Source organism: Neolamprologus brichardi, unplaced genomic scaffold, assembly GCF_056152115.1.
Source record: "Neolamprologus brichardi isolate AB-2024 unplaced genomic scaffold, ASM5615211v1 NODE_ptg000036l+_length_2141236_cov_1, whole genome shotgun sequence".
NCBI classification, from domain to species: domain Eukaryota; kingdom Metazoa; phylum Chordata; class Actinopteri; order Cichliformes; family Cichlidae; genus Neolamprologus; species Neolamprologus brichardi.
The window spans coordinates 408598-435231 of record NW_028270138.1 but is presented as its reverse complement, the minus strand read 5'-3'; the positions used below and the strand labels follow the sequence as shown (position 1 = coordinate 435231).

The 26634-nt window shown below is 39.8% G+C and overlaps 1 protein-coding gene across 3 annotated transcripts in view; it reads left to right on the top strand.

Annotated features, from left to right (window-relative positions):
* grik2 (glutamate receptor, ionotropic, kainate 2) overlaps positions 1 to 26634 on the top strand; it is a 350278-nt gene that overhangs the window by 255454 nt on the left and 68190 nt on the right. For all 3 annotated transcript variants that reach the window (XM_087837590.1, XM_087837588.1, XM_087837589.1), the window contains exons 13-14: positions 8691 to 8809; positions 16213 to 16430. In XM_087837590.1, the coding sequence (XP_087693716.1) occupies positions 8691 to 8809; positions 16213 to 16430 (337 nt within the window). The remainder of the gene's footprint in view (positions 1 to 8690; positions 8810 to 16212; positions 16431 to 26634) is intronic.

Genomic DNA, 26634 nt, shown 5'->3' with positions numbered 1-26634 from the left:
CTTGTGCTTTAAAGCAAGTTTATCTCTAACAATGCTGTGCAGCTCTGCCTGATTTAGTAGCTGTAAGTCAGACACACATGTAAGTAAGCAATAATGTATGAGATACAGCGACATATGATACTTATGCAGCAGGTAATTTAGATAATTTAGGACTACTTAACACAATAATACATACAGTGGGATCACAGACATTTTCAAATCCTTGTAATGTTTTACTTAAATTCTTCTATTTTTGCATGACATAAACTGACAGTAGCTCAAGTTCAAAGAAAGATTGGTCGTGATATATTAAATTTGTGTTCCAACCCGATATCACGGCAAAGCGTGCATTAGACATGCTGGTCCACCATGCGGTCGTCAGCCTCTCTTATGCATGAAAAGGACACGCATGCTTAAGTTGCAGTAAGCTGTAGGACCAGCAGAGGGAGATATTTTATTTCAAGCCAACATGAAATAGTCATGGGAAATGTTTAAAGAGACATTTCTATGTAAACACATATCAGTGTGTTTACATGTAAATGTGTATTTGTTTAAACAGAGACTGAAGTAGGCCAGTGCTCTTTGAAGGTTCACCAGTTTGATCCGGTTGATTGTCCTCGTGGTTGCTATTTGGAGCCCGGTGAAGTGAAAAGAGAAATGAAGGTTTGTGTTAACTGTAAAACTTTTGGGAGACACACCAGCCTTCTTGCACCTTGTTCCATGACCCAACAGTTTTACCGTTAATAAACGTGTTTTCCAATGTTACTGGCGTTATGATCACACAAGAGAATATAAAGCAGCAACTGTCATCTAAGTTGGCTCAGAATATGCACCTATCTGTATTTATTATTACAGTAAGCATGTGCTTGGTAAGTGTATAAATGTCCCCCTCACTTTACTCCGTCTTTTCTCCTGTATACACAACTGCATGCTGGGCTACAGCTGCATGGTTTGGCTGTAGGACGTTCGAGTCTTACAAAACTTTGTGAAATGGGAAATTGAAAAGAAATATTATGTAGAGAGAACAGAAAATTATGGGAATGTGTCCCAATCATGTGATTTAAAAAAAATATGTGTTTGTTAAACACTATTAATTATTATGTTCTTTTATTGTAATAGATCAGCCACAACAGTATAATTGGTGAAAGGTAAATTAAAGTTCACCATCCATTTATTCAAAAATGAATAAATAAACAAATTACCCAGCTAATATAACACACAATGGCCACAGACACCGCGTGGGGGAAGCATGGCCAGGGTAAGCTGGATAAGCTGCCAAGCAAAACTCTACATCCCTCCCTGTGCATCTCTGCTGCATCCTTCCTTATGCACAGTAAAGAAAAGAGCAGAGAAGTCATAAATAGCAACAGATATGATTTATCATTAGTCAGATTCAGCACAATAAGAGAAGCTGGGTTGGACCTGCACTGTGTCAGCTGAGCAACCAGAGAGGGCTGGCACTGAGATCAGCTGATCTGCCAGCGTCCTTCAACTGTGGGGTGTGCCTGAGTTCATGGCATCCCCGATACATGTAGTTTTAATGTTGTGGTTGATTGGTGAATATTTTGAATGTCCTCTCACCCACTTTCTGCTTTCTGTAGTATATAGTCATTTACATGAGTTTTGCTTCCTTTATTTGTTTTAGATTATTTCTTAATGTGATTTGTGTCTTTACATCAATTCAAATGAGGTAAGGATAAATTTTGGCTGCACCCCTTTCAGCGGTTAGTTTTTCACATTTGATTTGCCAGAGTTTTCTGCTGGAAGCTGTTATTGACTCAGTTCCTACGGGGGTAACCATACAAATGAGGTAAATGTCATTTACTTTAGATTCTTATCACACGATTTGAGAAGACATGTCTTTCCAAAAAGATCCAGTTGATCTAAGTAGCTCACAGACTCATTCAAATAGGGAATAGTGAAAAGGGAAAAACTTATTGGAATTATATCCATAATATTACTGATGTTTTTAATTGGTACTATAAAAAAACTGAAACAAACAGAAATGTACCAAATTGTCACCTTTGTGTAGCTCATTCAACTCTCTGCATTAGTTATAAATGTAAATTGACTCGTGGTCATTTATCTGTTAAATGATGAGATGACACTCATTTCAGTCAACACTGTAAAACACAGGGTCTTAACAGGCAAAATGTTACAAGCAAGACCCACAGCTGAGTTTCATTGCGAATATATATTTGTGTGTGTATGTGTGTGTGTGTGTGTGTGTGTGTCTGTGTGCACACTTATACATCAAACCAAAGATCCGACTGTTACTTATACTTGTGGGGACCAACAGCTCCTTCCAGGCCCCACAAGTTTGGAGGCAAGGGTTAGACATTCATGCTGATGGTTAGGGTAAGCATCATGTCAATTGGATGCCCTCACTCAGATATAAAAAGCAAGTTGTGTGTGTGTGTGTGTGAGAGAGAGTGAGAGACAGGAAGAGAGAGCCTACACATTACCAGTGTTGTGCAAGTTACTTTGAAAAAGTAATTAATTATAGTTACTAATTACTTCTTCAAAAAAGTAACTGAGTTAGTAACTGAGTTACAAGATTCTAAAAGTAATTAATTACTTGAAAAGTAACTATTGCGTTACTTTAAAAAAAAGTTTAACCCTCTGGGGTCCAGGGTATAATCTGCCATTTTAACTACTTTTGATGTTTCCTCCACATTTAACCTTTAAAAACGATTTATTTGTCTTGTTTGGTTCATTCTTTTCAGCACAACCTCACGTGTCTGAATTTACAGTCATGTTTTCATTTTGACTACTGTATGTAATTGTAATGTAATGTTAGGTATTAACACAATTGATCTAAAATTAGACAAAAGACATGAAATCAGAGTAGAAAGAGTTATATTTTTTACTGTAACAGCCACAAACATGTTTATTGAATCATATTTCATAACTTTAAATGTAAATATAAATTTTCAATTTTAAAATCATATGCACAAGTTTTGCAAACAAGTTATTTGTATCCATTTACCTTTTACCCTTTTTTTTATAACCATTTCAAACTGTTTACAGAACAATCAGCTGTTCTTCAATAAGATGCCACAAATTATTTGTGCCAAATATTTCTGTCCACTATAAAGGAAACATCACAGCTGATACCTGCAGGTCTGACAGCAGTCGCCTCATTGTTCTGACACACAACACAAAACTATCCACTACACACTAACTACACAAGACAACACATTAACTACACTAAACACGCTAAACGTCACAAATCTCTCAAAACTCTTTTTCTGCTCTCTCTCTCTCTCTCTCTCTCTCTCGCCGTCACTCCTAAAACTTCCCCCTCTTCCTAAACAACCAAACGTCATGTTGCCATATCACTTTTGATTGGTTGATGTGGTGCATTTTTCCACCAACACTAACGGGCTGTTTCTTGTTTGCTCATAAGCAGAGAGGTGTCGCTGCTGTCCTTAGACAGTAAACGTGATGAAACTATTGAGGAAAAATGCCGTATATATAGTTTATCATGACTCTGGTTTTACGTGGCCGATCAACACAGTTTATAAACTGGTATATGTCACCTTGTTGCTTTGTCTGTAAGTGGTCATGTGATTGTTTACCACAACTACTTTATTCTTCCTCAGTCAAACAGCAGCACTCATGTCATTGTTTTGCCCCCTGAGCTCCAGGTGTTGTGCCAAAAAGTGATCGTCGGCCAAAAAGTGATCGTCTGCAGGAGCACAGCTGCTTAAAGATTACTTACAGCTACTTCCTGCAGCTGATATATGATGCTGTAAGCTGAACACAGCTTCAACCATCTGTTTGTTGAAAAATAGTAACGCGACCGCATTTTCTTGTTAGTAACGGTAACGGTGTTGTAACGATAGGAATAGTAATTAGTTAGATTACTCGTTACTGAAAAAAGTAACGCCGTTACTTGTAACGCTGTTATTCCCATCACTGCACATTACATATTTAATGTTGTATGCTTGTGTTTTATTGTGTGTCACTGTTTGGTCCAGTGGCTGAAGCATGAGTGCTACACAGACAGTAATAGGACTGAGACTACAGCGGTAGAAGCAGAGCCGCTTTCTTTTCCAGCTACAGGCTTAATTTACATGGATGCACAGCTGAACTATGACTGTGTTGTTCTGACACCTGCCCTGTTTCCTCCTGTGTGTCAGTGTAACGGTATGTTATCCCCTGTATGTTTGTCTTAATGACAGAAAAAGCTTCTGGTGCAGGTGATGAAACACATAGTCCAGCTCTTCTGAATCCCATCTGTTAGCCATTTGTTACATTTTGGAGAACAAAGTTGCCACATCCTCAGCATCCTGACCAAAATGTTTCCCAGAACAATTACAAACAGAGACATAAAATCATGCGTCCATAATCTGTCCGTATTGTGCAGTATGTCTCTCATCTAAACTCTGTAACTATGACTCATGATTTGACTTCTAATTCTTGTCTGTATTTTCAACAGTACAATATTTCTGCCTGTCTTATCAAAGGATAATTGACTTTAGTCTTTTCATGATAACATTTATGTTAATATGTGCTCATATTAAAGTCACTCCTCCCACAGTCCTATATGGATATTAGATTTAAATTAAAGTGACTACTAAGAAAAGTGAATTTTACCAGTTTTAAACTCTTAACATCCACCATGTAACCAACAGCTTATTCTGGTTTGCAGCCTTCTTTTGTAAGTGTTCGTATCTGATTCATTCCTGATTTGTGAAAATGAAATAAAGTGAGGTGAACCAACAAACAGCATAGACTTAAACTAACTAACTTAAACTAACTAATTAGAAACCCAAAATACAGATGACTCACTTAGTATATAATTGTTCCTTTTGTGGTGAAGTACCCTCTAAGGCAGGGGTTTCGAACGCCAGGTCTCGAGGGCCGGTGTCCTGCAGGTTTTAGATCTCACCCTGGGTCACCTGAATCACATGATTAGTTCATTACCAGGCCTCTGGAGAACTTGTTGAGGTCATTTAGCCGTTTAAATCAGCTGTGATGGATCAAGGACACATCTAAACCTGCAGGACACCGGCCCTCGAGGCCTGGAGTTGGACACCTGTGCTCTAATGCAAGGACAAAGACTCCAATCTGACCCACAGGATGGATTTTGGAAATTGTAAAGGGCGCACACACACACACACACACACACACACACACACACACACACACACACACACACACACACACATTTAGCGAGTTTAGTTACTAAAGTATATTTTCTGTGATTTCCAGTTCCAAGGCAAAAGACAAAGGCTCATATTTGCAACAAAACATCTCAATGATTCTCAGGATTTTTAGAAGAAATATTCTAAATAATATATATATATACAAACAGGACAAAAGTGGAACTTTTTGGAGGTTGAATCGTGTTACATCTGCCATGAAGCTAACATTAAACTGAACATGATACTGAAGGTGGGACCTGGATGACTAGCCATAATTTGCCTCTGACTTAATGACCTTAAAATCAAGATCACTTGAGTTCTGCAGCAGGACAATGACTGCAATGATGGGAACGACTCATTGCCAGTTATCGCAAATGCTTGATTGCAGTTCTTGGCAAGGGAGGCACAACCAATTACAAGATTTATGAGGCAATTCGTTTATCACATGGAGCCAGGTAGACTTGAGCTTTTTTTCTCTTAGTAAATGAAATCATTTTTTAAAACGTGCATTTCGTATTTACTCTGATTATCTTTGGCTAATGTTAAAATTTCTTTAATGATACGAAACATGGAAGTGTGAAAAGGAGGCACATATTTTTCCATAGCACTGTATCAGAGTTTTTCTTTGCTGTTGACCTGCACGCACAGCCAATTTAGAATGAGCAATACCTTAGCTTGTTTCTGTTTAAGGACAAATCCAGAGCACATGGAAAACCCTCATGACACAGACACAACAGTAAGATTGAAACTAAGAATTGTAAGAATTGAGTTACATAATGGGTCAAATACTTTTAACCCACATAAATACTTTTCATTCTCATGGCGACTTACATAAAGGATGAACTCTCAGTAACACCTGACATTAGTATTATCAGACATTATCATTGGCATTTATTGCAGTAAGAGCCTTGAAACATTGTTTCTGTGCCACTGATGAACTCTCCTGTTTTGCTTCATGCTTCTGTGCTAAAGAATAGATGACCTGAGATAATGTTAGGAAAATATAATTGGATCGAAGTGACAGCAAACCGTCTCTATAGTGAGGGACAAGTTAAGCTATGTTCTCTCTGGTAAATTTCATTGCATCCAACCGATAGCAGCAGCCTAACATGTCATTCACATAATACTAATGACAACTTTGCTTAACCATGCTCAGAGTGAACTGTACCTGGCTGTTTGCAATATGACTGGAACAAATTTGGGTTCAAAACAAAAAACAAAAAGGTCGCAGTTCAGCTGAACTCAATTTGAATTGAAATTTTACAAGCCGGCAAATCATAAGCTGAACAGCTGCTTTAATGCCGAGGATGGTTTTAAATCAAAAATCAGGGGCACAGATCCACACACAATACACATATGAAATTCAATACACAATATCCCTTCTAACTGTTATAGGATTGAAAAGGAACGCCGCCACTAACCATAATATAATAGCAACAGAGATTGGTCAGTGTGCGGTTATCATGCTGTCATCCAGCCAGTCTCTTCAGCGTATCCTTGTCATGGTTGCAGGGGGGCTGAAGCCTGTCCCACAGGACGAGAGGCAGGGTGTAGCCTGGACTAACACATAGAGACCAGTGTTGGTCAAGTTACTTGAAAAAAGTAATCAGTAACTAATTACTGATTACTTCCCCCAAAAAGTAATCCCGTTACTTTACTGATTACTTGTTTTCAAAAGTAATTAATTACTTAGTTACTTAGTTACTTTTTTAAAACACGCTTTACAACCTGAATAGGTGATAAAGTGATAGATCTTTCAGCCCAATTCTACTTTTTCTACATAATCATCATACAAAATGTAATCAAATGGAAAAGTCTCTTTTTAAAACTTGTTTTATTAGTTTTAATCTTTTAACTTTATGCATCAAGCAAACATTTAATTATCTGCAACATTCTCTGACTGGAAGAAATTAGTTTAACATTTAAACCTATTTTCTGCACATTCCAGCACATAAAATAAAATATTTTTTGTGTTTACACTCAGTCTTTCAAATAGATGCAAGTAAAACACAGCAGAAAATAAATAAAGTCAAAGACTAGCGGTCCTGTTGCTCTATTTTCACCTGTAAAGCAGGAGTGGGGTAGGCGGAGGTTTACCCTGGTGCAGGTGTGCCGCGGTCAGTGGAAGAATCCGCGAGTTTCTCTGTGAGTTTCCCATTACGTCGTAGCTACTCGGTGCTTGTTTGGAAGTTTAGGGGTTTTTTCGCTGTAAAAAGAAGTTTTCTTCCCACGCACAACGGACACTAATGTTTTTGTCACTTTTTATGGAATCAAACTCAAAGTAAGGTCAGTACTTCCACGCTTTAAACGCTGCACGCTCATACTCTCTCTGCACTCGATATATGATCCATTGTTGATCTGCACACAGCTGTTGTCACGAACGTCGCACTCGCTTACGTCACTGTCATGAGACATTCTCGCAAAAAATCACGGTTTTAGTAATGCAGTAACGCAGCGTTACTACGGGAAAGTAACGGTAATCTAATTACCGTTTTTGCAATAGTAATCCCTACTTTACTCGTTACTTGAAAAAAGTAATCGGATTACAGTAACGCGTTACACCTCCACCAATGCTGTTATTAACTCTGCATTATTAACTAATGCTGATAAAATGCTGTCATTTTATCAATAAAGCAGCACATCTTCATAACAGTCTTGTATTTACTCAGAGTGTAATGGATTACAACCGCGACACGCTGAAGTGCAGACGTTTTATCTACTTTATTGATCATTATTAGATGTCATTAGAATCAGTAACATCCACTCCAGAGTTTTTGTCTTTTTTACTTCCAGAAAAGTAAAACGTCTCGCTCCGAACTAAACCTACATTTTCCATTTAATTGTTCAGATTACTGTGTGTCGGGCTGAGTGGAGATAGAGGGCTGGTTCCCCCTTCTACTTCAACACAAACCAAATCAGGTCAGGACGCTTAACTGTAGACCAATCAACCTTTACTAATCTAATGTCAGTTTTATTTAACATGAATAAACGAGAACTCTCTTTGCTTGAAGAGTGCTTTGAATGAGCGGGATCAGCAGGGCTGGCGTGGGCATGATGGGAATGAACCATTTGATCTGCTGAATATTAATGCTCCTTCAAGATTATAAGGATTATTAGTTCTTTTCTCGGCTGGCGATGGAGTTATTTTCAGAAGCCATCGATTAAATTACAGCGGGAACTGCCTTTGATATGAGCACATCCACATGACGAGGCACTTTGGATTATCAGTGCTGCTCAAACCCACTCCCCAACCATTCTGTGGTAATGAAATTGAAAAACACACAAAGGGAATTCAGATGAGAATTTTTAGGCTGTATCTTGATAACTGAGCTACTCATTAAGGAATCAAATTAACAGCAACATGATCTGAAGCATGCTGGCATAGCAATGCTTATTGATTTGGGAAGTGTCTCTGAACATTAACTAACCTTTGTGTTCTTTCCTTTGTCTCCCCAGGTAGGAAGACCATTCTTGGTCTCTTTCAGTGTATACTCTTGTCTTTATGCAGCTGCAGTAAAAATATGTGTGTGTGTGTATGTTCTCTGTTAATTGTCACAGGTTTAGTCCCTACGAGTGGTATAACCCCCACCCTTGCAACCCTGACTCGGATGTAGTGGAAAACAATTTCACCCTGCTTAATAGTTTCTGGTTCGGAGTTGGAGCTCTCATGCAGCAAGGTAGACGCCTCTGCCTCCCCCCTTTTTCTAGCACAAGTCCCACTTTTTTGCTGGGGGTCGACCTTGCTCTTTGACCAGGCCCATGACCATGCATGGGGGCCTCTGTGCATGTAGCTAGATGCTTTACGTGTAGTCCAGCAGGATGGTTTGAGAAGACTTTGAGCAATGTGATTAGTATATGACAGTGGTGCTCCTGCATGCTTTCCTTCTCCCTCCTCACATTCCTGACCTATTAACTGCCATCACAACAGGTAGGTATCCCCACCCAGAACATGTGAGATGGATCAGATGTATGACTTTCTGTGAGAATGTAAACTTTTTCTGTGTTTGTTTTTTTCCTTCTGCCAAATCTTCTCAACTAATCAGCACCCTTAGATTGAGAAAATTAACAGAAATGGAAATAGAAACACTATGATAGCACTTTCTATTACAGCTCAGTAATAACGTGGTAACAGTAGAGTAACAACGGGGAAACAAGAGCGCAATATTGTGGCAATTTCTAAGTTATTACAATTCAGTTACCTGTGGTAGTTTTTGTGTAATAAGCAGGAAACAGAAACTGCTTGTTTCTATTTAATAACATATTAATAAGCAGGTAAAAAAAACTTTTAAAACAAACTTAAAGTTTAAGTTTTAAAAGAACAACAATGTTAGAACAAGTGTGATGTAATTGGCAGTTCTTTGAGCAACAATTTCACAGATACAGTCCTATTGAAAAAGTGCACCATTATGTTTATAATCAGAAATAAACCACTACAAAATTTACTGATGGTGCTGTAGTCTGAGTACACCACACCTCCAACCCCCTCACCTTAACCGATGAAAACTGGAGTGTTCAAGTTTTCGTCAAATATATATATATATATATGCTTATTTGAAAGTATAACTAACCACATCTAGTTCTCTATCCATATTTGCAATAATAACGGTGAGCTTATTTCATCACGATCTTACTTTTATGCAATCTTAGTTTTTAAAACTAGTCTAAGTATTATCTGGTAAGCTAACGTTAGCTACTAACCTGCTGTTAGCTACTAACCTGCTGTTAGCTACTTTGATCGTGGTGTAAGTTGACAGTATGTGATGTAATAACTACAACAGACATGGTCCTAAATATAACTTAAGGAATTAAAAAAGGGTTTTATTTACCTTGCAGTCCTACAGCAGCAGTCTGCCACCTACTGGCAGCCAGCTCTTTGCAGGCTGTTCTATTCATGCTTATTACACACAACCTACCATAGGTGTTTCCAGGTAATACTCACTCACTTTTCAAGTTTGTTTTAATAGGTTATTAATATATTATTGGGATTTGATATTATATTAGTCATTAATTTATTATTAAATAACAACGGACAGTTTTGCATTTTGCAGCTCTGTTTCTTTCTTATTTCACAGAAACTACTGCAGGTAACTGAACGTAATAAAATTACCACATTATTACGTTCTTGTTTCTGCATTATTACCCTACTATTATCACTTTATTACCGAGCTGTAGTTCCACATTATTAACCCCAGATTTGTTATCCAATTACATATATTTAAGCGTAACAGTACTCAGCTGTAACCACTGTTGCAACAATGATATTACTTGGATATTAAGTGATTATTACTTCGGTAGTTGCATACTAATAACTTACTACATTGTTACGCTCTTGTTTCCCCTTGTTACTCTACTATTACTGCATTATTACTGAGCTGTAATAGAAAGTGCTACCAACTTGGTATACACTTTTTTTTGCGACCAATATCTTATATATTTAATAACACAATAAGAGATATGCTGTATGTCATATCATAAACATTTGCGTGCAAAGCCTTGAAAGCATGGTATATACTGTATGTATGACTTGCAACAAAACACTGGAATGGAGCATTAAGGGAAGTAGCTGCAAGATTCCAGATTGTGTTAAAGGATCAGTTTATGCAAATGACAAGAAGGAAAATAAGAAAGCTTGCCTTTAATGGCAGCTAGCTGTGCAGATGGTTTTGTCCAGACTCTATCATCGCTTCCACACTGGACTGTCATTATGGCTTAAACTATTTCCCATCTCATCAGTGTGCTGTGGTCTTCCTGCAAATTATGTAGACATTAGGCCTCAAAGAAAGATAATGTTTTCCAATCAGGTTACGTAGCTCCAAAAACACCACAGATGATAGTGGCCAAGTTCATTTCTTGTACTCACAGAACTAAAAGAATGAAACTTCTGACTATAGTAAAAGTAATCCTTTTGAACTTTTTCTTGATTACACACACAGTATAGAGAGAGCATTTATCTGCACAACCAACACACTAGGAAGTCGCTGATGTCGTTCATAGAGCCAGGATGGTTATTGCGCTGCAACAGGCTCCATCAGACTTGTTCAAGGCCTTCCCAGTGAAACTTCAGCAGGGTGAACTAAAATAGAGAGAATAATATAAATCACAAAGCCCATCGAAGTACTTTAGCTCACATGATGAAAACTGAACAGCTCTACCAGGGAAATTACAGTGCATTTTTTATATCCAGCGCCAAATCACAACATCGGTCAGCTCGAAGGGCCAGAAAGTAGTCACAACATTTACTTGTTACACACCTGTTGCAGCTTTATTCCTCTAACTAATCTAAACTAATGGATTAGACTCGTTTTTCACCTCAGAATTACTTTTTACACCCCTAATCACAAAGTGAAAAAATGGTTGCGTATAACTAAAGTTGAGAAAACTATTTCACTGAGGCTCGGCAGCTCTGGCATACCGGTATGATTTGTGTAGAGCTGCAGAAATGTTTGTCCTTCTGGAAGGTCCTCATCTTTCCACAGAGCAATGCTGCAGCTCTGTCACAGTGACCGTCACATTCTTGGTCACCTTAATCACTCAGATTGTCCAGATGGACAGCTCTAGGAACTTATTCCATTTACAGATAATGGAGGCCACTCATTGGGACAGCCATGCTGCAGTAATCGTTCTATACGCTTCCCCAGATCTGTGCCTCTAAGTAACCATGTCTGAGAGGTCTACAGGCAGTTCCTTGGACTTCATGGTTTACTTTGTGCTCTGACGTACAAAGTTGTAGAAACATCCGACAGATGATCACTGGAAACAGAATGCAGCTGAGCCCAAAACGTTTTATACATGTTACATTTTTGTTTTCAAGAAAACTTTGTTTCACTTTGTCATCAAGGAGTTTTGTGATTAGAATTTTGAGGTGAATAATTAATTTAATCATTTAAAATTTAACATGAAACAAATATGGATCAGGTGAAGCACTGTGAACACTTTTCAGATGAACTATACAGGTCTCAGAACAACAAAACTATCTGCATTACTCAATCACTCATTGGCATTTATATAGCATATGTTTCTCTTAGCTAGTGGGATGCTAGCACTTACTTATAGACCATGCTTACTAATATTTCCAGATTAGCTTGTAACACAGATCCATAAGTATTCCAGTTACTTTGAACAAGTAAATAAAATTATAGATTTTTTCATATCTTTACCCCAACAAAGCAAATGAAAACATCTGATAAGCATTCAGCATACGTTTGTAGCATCTGACAAAGAGTTCAGTAAATGTCATGTAGTGTAGCTTGAATTGTAGTTTAGTGTTCACTAAAAAGTCAGCAGAGTAGATGATGGAGACATCATGTTGAGAAGATGTGGAGCCAGAAGACTGTGGGACTAGTCTCGACAAACACACAGTAGCTACATAACAGTATGCTGGTCTGCACTGTGGAGAGGCTCCCCTGCCGGGCGGCTTGCCTAACCCCCCAGAAAACTGTGGGACGTGCTGTTTGGTCATGACGTTACCTTGGGTACATGACAGTCAGCCCCAACCAGGCTCTGTTTGGTCTACGCTCGCCTCTCTGAAGGTCGTCCACTGTTTTCTGTTCTGGTGCAAAAGTATAAAAAGTCCAAACCTGGTGTTACCTGCATCTGATTGCTGGTCATGGGTCCCACACAGAACAAACATTGTATTGTTACCAGCACTGATGAATGTGTGTTTGTTCTCATTCATGTTGAGTTGTGGTTTTAAAAATGGACAAAATGGGTGATTTTATTGCCATGGTTGAATATACCTAATAATTTACTGCTTTCAAATCACAAATCACTTTTCATACCATTTTAAACTTTAGCTAAAGATTTAATGCCAATATAACAATATTTTAGGAACATTTTACAATTACTGTATTTTTGCAGGAATTACATTTCTTTATTCAGAACATATTTGTTTTATATTTCTTGTATTCCCGCTATTGTCGCTCCTTTTAATAGATAGGGAGGATTTATTAACTCCATAAAAATGTGCATTAACATAAACCATATTTCCTGCACGTTACAGACAGTAGTGGTTTTAAATTCTACCAAACCAGTGAGTGCAAATGAAAGTCTCCAACTAACACTCTCATTAAAGATAAAAAAAAAACCTCCTGATAATGTAAAATGGTAAATGGCCTGTATTTGTATAGCACTTTTCTAGTCCCTATGGACCCCAAAGCGCTTTACACTTCATTCATACACATTCACACACACGATGGCAGCTACATTGTAGCCACAGCTGCCCTGGAGCGCACTGATAGAGGCGAGGCTGCCGGACACTGGCGCCACCACCAGTAGGCAACGGGTGAAGTGTCTTGCCCAAGGACACAACGACCGAGACTGTCAGAGCCGGGGCTCGAACCGGCAACAAGATGAACTGCCAACTCTTGAGCCACGATCGAATGTAATAATTAAGCATTTAACCAATACAATCCTGTCTTTCTCCTTATGTCCAAATACCTTTTCTAGCTTTGTGTTACATCATACCACTACATATTCTGAGAGAATGTATGTTTCCATGCAATGTCATTAGTTGTGAAGGCACTGGACTATGAAAGAACGTTGGTAGGCATGAACCACCTTGCGCACACTCCATTGCAAAATCCATAAAACAGGTTTAAGCTGCAGCTGGCTGCCATGTCTTTCACTGCATACTCCCTCCCTACTAGACAGCTCACTCAGGGACTGTGAGAAAGAAAGACAGCTTGATGAGAAGTTAGTATTAGGATCGAGGCTCTCACAGAGGGAGTGGCACACAGGGTTCTTAAATTTCTATCTCTCTGACTCTAAGAGCTTTCTCTCTGAGTGAATGTGAAAAATCCCAGATTTGCTTAAGCCATTTAAATAAAATAGTCCTGCTGTAACTCAGACCCACTTTCCTCATATGGGCAACAAACCTCCCTCACTCCCACTCTACCCCCACATATACATTCATTCATCCTCTGCATACATTCTGGATAATACTTAATAAAAAAAAGACCCTGCCATTACTTTAAGTGTCTTGATGCATGCTCAATCATCCAGGAAAGTAAATCTCCAAAAGCTGATTCTGTTCATCTGGACGTAGCGTTTTCTGGGAGAAACGTTTTGTCTCTCATCAGGTGACTTCTTCAGTCTCAGCTGACTGCAGTTTTCCCCGATCTTATAAACAGTACATTTGCATAATGACTGAAACCAGCCAGTTTGAGCGCGGAGTCAAGGAGGCCATGTACGTGAAAAGGAAAAGACCATCTCTGAATCGAGGAGGGGGCCTAAGGGTACATCTTTCGCCATCTTACAATGCTGTGATTGCAGCCATTCCCCAACTCTCTGTGAATGGTACTCATGGGCATTGATCAGTGGTCAATGATCAGTGGTTGTTGATCAATGGTCATGAGAATTTGCATAATTATGATTAAGGAACTGACCTCCCAGCCCATTGTTCCTTCAGTGGGCTGGTTTCAGTCATTATGCAAATGTTCTGTTTATAAGATTGAAACCTGCAGTCAGCTGAGACTGAAGACGTCACCTGATGATGACGAAACATTTCTCCCAGAAAACGCTACGTCCAGATGAACAGAATCAACTTTTGGAGATTTATTTAAGTGGTGTATAAAGTGTGTTATAGTGTCAAAAGTGTCTTAGGAGAAGAAGAAGAAAGAAAATAAACCAGAAACGTATCAGGGCCGAGTCAGTGCAAACTTTACAGCAGCTAAGCTAAGCATCAGCTATACTTTGTAGAAATGGCCACAATCAGTGGAATCACAATAAATCTACTGAGATTTTTATTCAATTCAGTTTTATTTATATTGCACTAAATCACAACAGCAGTTGCCTGAAGGCAGAGTTTTTATGCAGAGTTTATCTTTTGGAAAAGCTGACATGTAATTTCACTTTGGTAATTAGTTGCAAATCTGAAAGGTCGATGAATTAAGAGAGCATTCAGTGTCTGTAAATCTCTGTCTCAGTCTTTGTACCTTATCAAGAACCTTCTTGAACCTTTTGTTAAAATATTGCACCACAGTGTTGCATCTATCATTTTGTAGCACTGTGTGCATGTCATGGGAGCAGCAGCCATTTTTATGTTCACTGCACGGCCCTTTTCCACGGCAGCGTGAGCCAAAAATGACGTTGCATTTGCTACCGTTTTCCACCTTTTTGTTGTCACTTCATGCACGTTGTATTTTTGTAACCTTTGTGTGTTGCGCCACTGCCACTGCAGCCAGGTCAAAAAGACAGGTGTGCAGTTGTATGCATGTATTTTTTTAACGACATATCAGTACAAAAGTTCAGAGATTTACAGATTATACAGAGGGAGATCCCCAAAAGCTGATTCTGTTCATCTGGATGTAGCGTTTTCAGTGAGAGGAAACGTTTCTCCCAATGACAACACTACGTCCAGATGAACAGAATCAACTTAACCTGGATGATTGAGCATCGAGACGATACAGAGGGAGATGTTGCCACCATGTGATAACATAAGACTTATTGTATCGTATGAATCTATCGTTGGCCTATCATCACCTTTCACTCGGGAAATGCTGCTTCTCCCTTTCTCCAGCCACCACCTTCAGGTCTTCTATGAGTTAACAGTGTTATCCTCTGCACCTCCATAATGTCAGTATATAAGACAGGATGTATTCAGAATGTTTTTAAATAGCTTAAAAAATAAGGAATCAGTAAATTGTTGACATTTAAGAGCCAAAATAACATTTTATTGTTCATTATTTGTACTGATTTGGAACATTTGGAATATTCAGCTTTTTGACACATTGTTATCTTGTGGTCCAATCCAATTTTATGAAATCCTGTTATAGCAGTGCTCTGTCAGAGATGGGTAGCATGAGTAAAGACTTTTGGTTTGTCTAAGGCATTAATTACTACTACTACTGCAATTAAGAATTTATTAATTTGCTTGTTTTAACTAGGTTAGTTCCAAAGTTAAAGAGAAGACATAAGGGAAATATTCAACCATGTGGCTGCCCACTCTGTCCAATCTTTGTGTTTGTGTCTGAGTGTGTGATCCAGGCAGCAGATGCAGAGACCGGGCCCAGTCTGGGTGTTGCCCACTCACAAACCTAATCTTGTCTTCAGCCTCACCTGCTCCTCTGCTCCTTCCATTCAGGATCTGAGCTCATGCCGAAAGCCCTCTCCACCAGAATTGTAGGAGGAATCTGGTGGTTTTTCACACTCATCATTATCTCCTCCTACACGGCAAACTTAGCAGCCTTCCTAACTGTGGAGAGGATGGAGTCGCCTATCGACTCTGCTGATGATCTGGCCAAGCAGACAAAGATAGAATATGGAGTTGTAGAAGACGGCGCATCCATGACCTTCTTCAAGGTTAGTTACACTTTGACATTATCAATTCAGAGTTTTCTCATGAAAGATTACATGTGGGGAAAAGGTTGTGTTGGTAGTAGTACAAACACATCTGACTTTTTGCTGGGGCCCTAAATGTAATTATACAGGAAGTAAAGAAATAACGTACGCTTACATGGACTGATTCTCATATAGCACTTTTCTGGATCTCTACGCTTTTCTTCTCCCAGAGCACTCAAAGCACTGTTTACAACATGCCTAATTCACCCATAAATACAAACTTTATTTCTGTGTAAAAGTGCTTTGTATCTAACATTCACACACTCCAGTGGATGCATTGGAAAGCAACTTGGAGCTATTATCTTGTCCGAGGATATTTGGCATGCAGATGGAGCAGCCAGGAATCAAACCACCAACCTTCTTATTTGTTGAGGACCTGCTCTACCTTCTGAGTTACAGCCCCCCCAGTTTAAACCTCAAAACTACTGGGTAAGATTTAGGAAAAGATTATCTCTTGAGTTAATATAAAAAATGATGCAAATGTTAGAAGGCTTACACAGAAACTAAGCCTTTCTTGGTTGTATGAACTAGTTTGATATCACTATGACAAGTGATATCAAACTAGTTCATACATCCATCTAAAGGGGACGGTGGTAATAATCATTGTTGGGAAGGTTACTTTTAAAATGTATTCCATTACAGATTACATGCCCCAAAATGTATTTTGTAACGTATTCTATTACGTTACTCAATGACAGTAGCGCATTTGAATACTTTGGATTACTTAATATATTATCAAGCTTTTTACAACTACATGAATGTAGTACTGCTGTGATTTATTACTGTTACTGAAGGTTACTCTCCATACCAACACCAACTAGATGTTTAAATCTTAATATAAATGAGTAACAGTAGGTGGACATTAGGTAAGGCTGCACTTTTTGCAGCGATCTCGTATAGAAAACTATTCTTATATAAAACAGGTCCACGGCTTCGAACCGTAGTAAAGGAACCTCTGGCTAATACGTCGGGTTCGTGTCGGCTCGTAGCCGAAAACTAGCTTTACTTTGTTGTCTGGGTCAACTTTGCTAGCAGAGACAGAGAGAGGTGTTGAAAGGCTGCTCCAACAGAACTTATTGTTTCAGAGGAAAACACGAACACAGTAATAATAATAATGGATTGCATTTATATAGCGCTTTTCAAGGCACCCAAAGCTCTTTACAATTCCACTATTCATTCACTCTCACATTCACACACTGGTGGAGGCAGCTACAGTTGTAGCCACAGCTGTCCTGGGGAAGACTGACACGGCCATCACGCCATCGGCCCCTCTGGCCAACACCAGTAGGCGGGAGGGTAAAGTGTTGCCCAAGGACACAACGACCAGGACAGAGAGCCCGGAGAGAACCGATGACCTTCCGGTTACAGATGCGCTTCCCAACCCCCTGAGCTGCCCATCAGGCTGCATGCTTTAGGGCTATGCCTGTAACACTCTGCCTATTGCTTTCATATTAAATCATTTTTTGAATAATAATTTTTAAAAATATTTCTTCACGTCAATTATGTGGGGTCTAGTAGAGGCGACATGGGCCATGACATTGAGACACAGGCATTAGAGCCTCTTAATGCGTGTTTTCTTTGGGTTTCCACCGGTGTGGAATTACCAAAAATAGAGAGAGCATAGCCTAACATGTGAAACAGGAAAATCCATAATCCGTAATCCATTTATTTCAACAAAGTAACTAAAATACCACCTTTTTAAACAGTAATTGTAACGGAATACAGTTACTCATATGTTGTATTTTAAATACATGTATTCTGTTACTACCCAACACTGGTAATAATAACCTGCACAATCAGTCAAAGTCCAGAGTCCAAAACTCAGGGATCCCAATTTCACATGAACATCACATAAGAAAAATCACTTCTGCATGTATTTTGTTATTCTTCGTACATGTATGGTGATAGATGGCGGCGCACACTGTTGCACCGTCTCAGTACTCCTTCCCTTTGTTTAGTTTGTTTAGATTGTATGTCCGTCTTATTATTTTTTTTTGCACTATCGGCTCTGCTTTCAAAGTTTGCTACACCCGCCAGAGCCTCATAGACATCGGTGACCAGCATCAAACATCTGTTTCACTGGACTTTCTTCGCACGCACAACATCCTAGATCACATAGCGAGACCACCGGGCTCCCCGTGGATTGTTATCAGGTCTACGTGGCGGCGCAGACGGAGGGAGAGGAAGCAAAAGCGGGGCCGTAGGTCCGGCATTATGCTGAGGCTAAAAAACAAACCACACAAGCCACCTCTGCCGAGCCTCTCTCTCTCCAATGCCAGATCCCTCGTGCAAAAAACGGATGACCTGGAACTACAACTAGTGGGAAATCGCTATGTTCGTGACTGCTGTGCCTTGATCATCACCGAAACCTGGCTTCACCCAGGAGTACCTGATGCTAGCGTGCAGCTAGCAGGCCGCACTCTGCTCCGCTGGGACAGGACAAAGGACCACGGTAGGCGGACTCATCTCAAAGGGAGACGAGGCAGCCTACAGAGAGGAAGTCCTGAAGCTGGCAGCCTGGTGTTCAGAAAACAACCTGGCACTGAACACTAAGAAAACCAAAGAGCTCATTGTTGACTTCAGGAGGCACAGCACTGACTTGGCCCCCTTTACATTAACAGGGAGTGTGTGGAGAGGGTCCACACCTTCCGGTTCCTTGGTGTCCTCATCTCTGCTGACATCTCCTGGACAGACAACATCTCAGCGGTCGTCAAGAAGGCCCAACAGCGGCTGCACTTCCTGAGAGTGCTGAGGAAGTACAAGCTGAACTCCAACCTGCTGCTGACCTTCTACCGCTCGTCCATTGAGAGCCTGCTAACCTACTGCATCACGGTATGGTACAGCAGCTGCACCAAGGCGGATAGAGTGAGGCTTCAGAGTGTGGTCAAGACAGCACAAAAGATCATCGGCTGCCCTCTCCCCTCGCTGATGGACGTTTATTCCTCCCGCTCCCTCAGCAGAGCAGCAAACATCATCAAGGACAGCTCCCACCCTGGTTTCAACATGTTCAGCCTGCTTCCCTCAGGGAAGTGCTACAGGGGCATCAACACAAAAACCCACAGACTCAAAAACAGTTTCTTCCCCAAAGCCACAACCACCCTGAACTCACACATGCACCGATAACACAGCCCCCCCTCCCCCTTTCTTTTTTTTCTTTACCTTTTCTCCCCCCCTTCCTCTATGGACCACCACTGTGCAATACCATTTCTATGTGCAATAACCCAACTGTATATACACAACACTATTTATTACATATTACTTCTTTTTAAATCGGCTTGTATATTTGTACATGTTATATATATATAAAATTTATATATATATATATCTTTTCCCCCTGTTAATACTATCCATTCTGCGCTGCAGAACTGTGCCCCCCCCCAAGCATGTTTGCACTGAGTAGGAGATGCTCTGTATCTCATTGTACAACTGTATAGTGGCAATAAAGGCATTCTATTCTATTCTATTCTATTCTATAAAGGTATCATGATATTTAGACTCACACCTTTAAGGTATGTTTAGGCTTTGTGGAACAGAACATTGCCTGCCCTTTAAGGTGTCATTAAATAGGATGTTCCCTTCATCCTCTGGGAAATGCTGATGTCTTACCCTAGAGTTCGGCCTTGTTTCCCTACATGATAAGTAGTTTAGAGATGCTACTTGTTTAAATTCCTAGGGTTTGGGTTATTACCAGGTTCACATGTGATAAAGTCCTGTTCTGACACCATTTGAGCTCTACTCCTTTTTGTGTACCTTGAAGCCTTGCTTTTATTCTCCTTGAGCGTTAAGTACACACAGTTGCAAAAGGCTATTGTTATCCACTGAGAAAGCATATTCTTTTTTTTATATTTGTAGTTTTTATTGGTGATCTTGTACAAAGAATTTACACAAGGAACTTTACAACATACATGGGGACAAAGATCAAATAGCCATATACATATTCGGTCAATATATCCAACAGAATTTCAATTTCTCAAAACTGTAGTCAGATGTAAGCAATAGTTCCCAGTTGTTTTTCTCCCCCACCTTCCCCCTGTATATAGAGTGTTTATTTGGAATATATATATATCTGGACAACATTTTCATAATAGGGAAAGAAACCAACAAACAATAGCACCAAAGAAGAAATCAAAAAACAAACACACACCCAGCCGGACAAGTGCAGGCAGTTGATCCAATCTTGGTGTGATGTCCACCTTATAGTTGCTTACCTAAGTAAGGAGAGTCATTTAAAAAAAATCACTTCTTAGCTCTTTAATGTACTGGGTCCATCTGGACCAGAGTTTGTTGAATCTGTAATGGTAAATAGACTGGTTCTTATATGGCACTTTTCAACTCTTCTGAGCACTCAAAGCACTTTACACAACTTGTTCATTCACCCATTCGCACAAGCACATTTTCTAAGTGCTTTCTAACTAACGTTCACACACAGTCATACTTCGATGGATGCATCAGAAAGCAACTTAGGGCTAGTATGTTGCCCAAGGATATTTGGCATGCAGACTAGGGGAAACCAGGAATCGAACCACCATCCTTCCAATCAGTAGATGACCTGCTCTACCGCCTGAGCTACAGCCACCCCAATTTGTCTCTTTGAAGCCGCAAAGACATAGTAAGCCTCTCCATTACAAATATTTGGTACACAGTATTGTAAAGTTCTTGTATTCCTGGTACGTTTGGTTGCAGCCAATGCCTAGTCAATGTTTTCTTAGCTGACATTATAATAATTCTCAGTAGGCATTTATCTGCTGGAGTGGTTATATTTAGGGGTTCCTGGCCTAAGTACATATGTAAGAAATCAAAGGGGAGTTGGGCACCTAAAATCGTCATTTTGATGGCTTTTTTGGTCTGGGGTAAGAAAGAAACGAATTATATTTTTCCAGCCAAACTCTCTCCAATTGGATGAGCAGGTTGTTTCCCATTGCACTTTACATAACAGGTCCCAACCTTTGTCCTCCATCACTGAGCTTGTTTCTTTCTCCCATTTTTTTAAACATACAAAGTACTGGTAGATTTATTTTCTTGAAATCCTTGATTAGAGCTTGACAACAACCTTCCGAACCACAGTGTTAACGTTATAAGCCATTTGAAATGTATTTAGAATTCTGTTTCCCTTCTCCTCCCAACTGGGCCCTACAATTTCCTAAAGTCTGTTTGTCATCTGTAAGTATCTAAAGGAATCTTGATTGTTTAAACCCTGTGTTGCCTTTAGAGTCTGAAAATCTGCTAGTTCCCCCTCATGAATGTCAAATAAGAAGTAAGGCCTTTCAATTTCCATTCTCGAAACCTTCTGTCACCCTGGTTGGGTGGGAACCCTGTATCAAAAGCACACCGTCTTAGCATCCATTCTGCCTTGTTTAGCTTCTTCTCTCTGCACACCTCCTTCCAGATCTTAAAAGTTGATCTTATTCAGGGATTATCAGGATCTGTCAAATGTGACTTTAGTTTACCATCCGCTATCATAGCTTGGATTGGTTGGCCATTAGTAGCTCGTTCTTCTACGTCTTTCCACCGAGATTTAAACAAAGAATCACATAAACAAACTAATGGCTGGGCAGAATAATAATAGTCCTTCAGACATGGTAAAGATGGACCACCCTTGTCCTTTGGTAATTGTAGTCTACTGTATCTTACCCTGTTTTTTTCCCCAACCATAAATAGTGGGAAACTATCTTGTCCCATTCCACGAATTGTTGTTTTGGGATTTCAATGGGGCGAGTTTGGAAAAGATAAAGCAGGCGTGGCAGAATGCTAATCTTCATTGATACTATCCTGTTAATTAGGCCCAAAGTTGGAATGAGGCGTCACCTCATTAAATCCGACTTCATTTTTTGTGTTTAATGGGCCGTAGTTCAAAAAGCATTTTCTCGTCTCTGCACAATATCACCCCAAGATATTTTATTGAGTCTTTGCCCCATTTGAGATTGCACTTCTTTTTAAGTTCAACCCCAGGTTGGAAGTTGAAGGTCATAACTTGCGTTTTTTGAAAATTTAATTTATAGCCTGATAATGACCCAAATTCCTCTAATATTGTCATTGTTCTGGTTAGAGATTCACTCTGTGGCCTAGGTAGATTAAAATGTCATCGGCAAAAAGAGAGCGCTTCTGATAATCTCCCTGGACACTGATCCCTTTAATTTGGTTATCTTGTCTTATATATTGACTAAGGGGATCGATGAACAAAGCAAATAGGAACGGAGATAGCGGGCAACCCTGTCGGCATGATCTTTCAAGGATAAATGGTTTTGATAGGCTGCTGTTTATTTGAATTTTTGCTGTTGGTTTGTTGTAAATTGTTTGAATTGTCTCAGTGAGTGTCTGATGAAATCCAAACTTATCTAGAACTTTATAGAGAAATGACCATCTTACTGAGTCAAATGCTTTTTCAGCATCTAAACCCATCAGCATTGCCTCTAGATTATTCCTTTTAAAGTGATATATGACGTGGAGAGTCCTTCTAATGCTGTCTTGGGTCTGCCTCTGACGGATAAACCTGGTTTGATCCAGATTAATACATTTGGGTATAACATTATTAAGTCGTTTGGCTATTATGGATGTGTATGCTTTATAATCCAGGTTTAATACTGATATTGGTAATAGTGCCCACAGTTCAATTGATCTTTTCCTTCCTTAGGAACAACAGACATGATGGTGAGGGACCTCCCCTCCTTTAAGGACCCAGTTGCACACTGCCTTCAGCCTAGGAGTTAATTCCTCCTTGTAGGTCTTATACCATTCACCAGTGAAACCATCCATGCCAGGGGTCTTGTGCGGCTTTAGTCTTGCAATTGCAACACTGATTTCTTTATCCATAATTTCTTTAGTTAACATGCTGTTCTCCTCTTCTGAGACCTTCGGGAGGTTTAGAGAACTTTTAGAGAAATTTTCAATCTGGTCCTCATTATTTAGTATGGGCTGGGATATTCATGTCCCCTCCACATATCAGCATTCCTTCTGTTTCAGATGCCATCAGCTCAGCTTATAGAAACTCCGGTCGCTCCCAGGGGGAGTGTATATATTAAGGATTGTCACCAGAAAACTGTCAATTCTCCCTTTTACCAGTACATATCAGCCCTCCCTATCTCTTTTGTCAGATAAAAATTCAAAACAAGTCTGTTGTGATACCAATATTGCAACTCCTCTGCGGTGTCCGGACTTATATGATGATGAATAAACATGTTTATTAAAGCCTCACTCCAGTTTTTTGTGTTCTTGGTCTGACAAGAGCGTTTCCTGTAGTAGGGCTAGTTTAGACAGTATCTTGGCTCTTTTTGTGGGCTAACTATTCCATTAAAGGAGCTGATATTAACAGTGTTTTCCATTTTTAAGGTGGAACATTATTGTCGAAATAAGCCTAGGAATGCCACGTTGTCTGAACAGTGCTGCACAGAACCACAGCTGACAGGATAACAATAGAACCAATGATGAAAATTTGACAAGAAAGGGGGAAAAATAAATAAGGAAACCCTGTAAGATCTGGTGTAATAAGTCTTTAAGGGGGACCGCCACCCACTCTAGAGTGGACCCCCTGATTGGAAGACGTCCTTGTGCAATTCTCCCACCATGCATGAGGCAGTACTCCCAGCCTCTTAATTACAACAAGGCGGTAGCTCTAAATATTGTGCATTTCTCTTCCCTTATCATTATATTGTCTCTTTTTGCCTGAAGTCAGCAGAGTTTACAAAAGGAATAATTAAAATAAATAAAAATAAATAAAAAGCAGGCAATTCGGAAAGGATAAGTTATTGTACCTGTAGCTGGTTAATATGCCTCGACATCTTACTTGTAATAGTGATGCATTTATTGCGGGTCCCTTCTATACTGTTGCAGTCTCTCCTTGACTGACACAGAGTCCATTTGACTCGGGCGCTCCAGTGTGGATCGCTTTTCTCTCTTGTTCCCTTTCGTGGTCCATATCAGTTTCTTGATCTGTGCCAACGGCGACTCTCGGGGCTTGTAGATCGCTATTGGGAGGCCCCTGTCGAACATGTTCTTCGTCGCCTCTTCAGCGGTATCGTAGAATGCTGTTCGATTCAGGTAGAATACTCAACGTTTCGCAGGGAACGGTGTCTGGAAGCGTATCCCTCACTGTTTTAGGGTTCTCTTAAGATAAGATAAGATAAGATAACCTTTATTAGTCCCACACGTGGGAAATTTGTTTTGTCACAGCAGGAAGTGGACAGTGCAAAAGTTATATAGCAAAAATTAGAATACAATAAGAATGAAACACAGTACACAACTGTACAGAATAGAATAAAACAAAATACTATATACAGTAGAATAAATAGAATAAAATATACAATAGGATAAAAATAGAATACAAATGCTTTATACAACTGAGTAAAAATACAACTTTGTCAGAAAAAGAGTTTTGCACTTAGTGTTAATACACATGTGTGGATGTGTGTGTTGATCAGTTGGAGTCTGACAGCAGTGGGGAGGAAAGACCTGCGAAATCTCTCCGTCCCACACCGTGGGTGCTGCAGCCACTGAAGGAGCTGCTCAGTGCTGTCAGAGTCTCCTGCATGGGGTGGAAGATGTTGTCCATCTTAGCTTCTGTGTATGCCTTCTCTGTTTGAGGACGTTGGGAGCGTAGTCTTGGTCCATATTCATCTGTTTACCTTTCCACTGAAATCCCTTCATTTGCCATGCTTTTTTGAGTATTTCTTCCTTAGTCTTGTAACTCAAAAAGTGAACAATGATGGACCGAGGCGGGGTACCATCTGGGGGGGGCAGCAAGGGCACGATGCGCTCGCTCAGTGTCTAAGTTCAAAGTCGAGGGGAGTTTCAGGTTCTCCCTCAGAAGATTTTCAACAAAGTCTATCATAGTGGGCGCACTTTTCTCTTTGTTCTCCACGACTCCATATATCCTGACATTATTTCAGCGGGAGCGCCCTTCTTGATCGGCGAACTGAGACGCAAGCTTGGATTGTAGTTTAAGTAGCTAAATACCACGTCCTCCACCGTTTGAACCCGTTCCTCCGTGTCCACGATACGTCCCTCCGCTTCCTCGAGTCTTAAGTTGGTTTTGCATATTTCGGCCTTGACTTCTTCAAACTGTTGCGTGTTTTCTTTTCTGAAGTCCTTAATTTCCATAAGTATCGCTCTCAGGTCAACCTTGTCGCCCTCATCCATTTCAGCATTTCTGCTAGCAGTGGCCTCAGCACTAGCCAAAATGTCGCCCTCCTCGTTGACTTCACTTTCATCAGTATCCATCACCGTCGTAGTTTCGACTCGTTTCTTGGTTTTCGTCTTGCAGCATTTATCCTTCACCATAGTCCCTTCCTAGTTATTCACTTTCAGCTGCTTATCTTGTTAATATTTGGAATTTCAGAGGCTTTGGCATAAAACGGGCCAGAAGCAGAAGTTTCACGCAGCTACCTCCATCACTGCACTGGAAGTCTCTCCGAGAAAACATATTCTATCCACACATTCAGTGTGAGACGTTTAAAATGCATGACTGGAACGCTTTGGTAAGACTTATCATCAGCCTCAGTCAATTCAATAGACCACACTCTCAGACGTGCAAGCTTCCCAATCACAGTTTGTCTGTTTTTTGTTTGCCTTTTCTTGGTTCAAAGTACTTTAGTTGGTTAACTATTGTCTTCTGCAAAATGGTGGTTTATTATGTTAATGTCTTTGCAGGATATTATTCGAAGCAGTGATACGTCTCTCTTCTTCCAGGCATAGGCATTCCCTATGGCCTGTTGCTACAACACCTTTAAATGATTTAATAAGTAAACACACACCTTGTTAGGTAATAAAATTACATCTTATTAAACGTAATACTGCTTTTGACAGCGGCTTTTTACATGGATGTGTCACAGATCTTCTTGTCCCCAGGCTATACATGTCTGAATAATTTTGCATTAGTATTACAACAGATGGGAGGAACAGCTCATGCAACCATGGTGAATTAATCAAGTAGATAAAGCTCATTCACATGAGATCTGAGAAAAGAGGAAGCCAATTTATAGAACAGGAAAAAAGAGAAAAGAAACAAATTGTGTTATTTTCCACCTTCCTTATGTTTATGATCACCAGTGTTGGGAAGGTTACTTTTAAAATGTATTCCATTACAGATTACAGATTACATGTCCCAAAATGTATTCTGTAACGTATTCCGTTACGTTACTCAATGAGAGTAACGTATTCTGAATACTTTGGA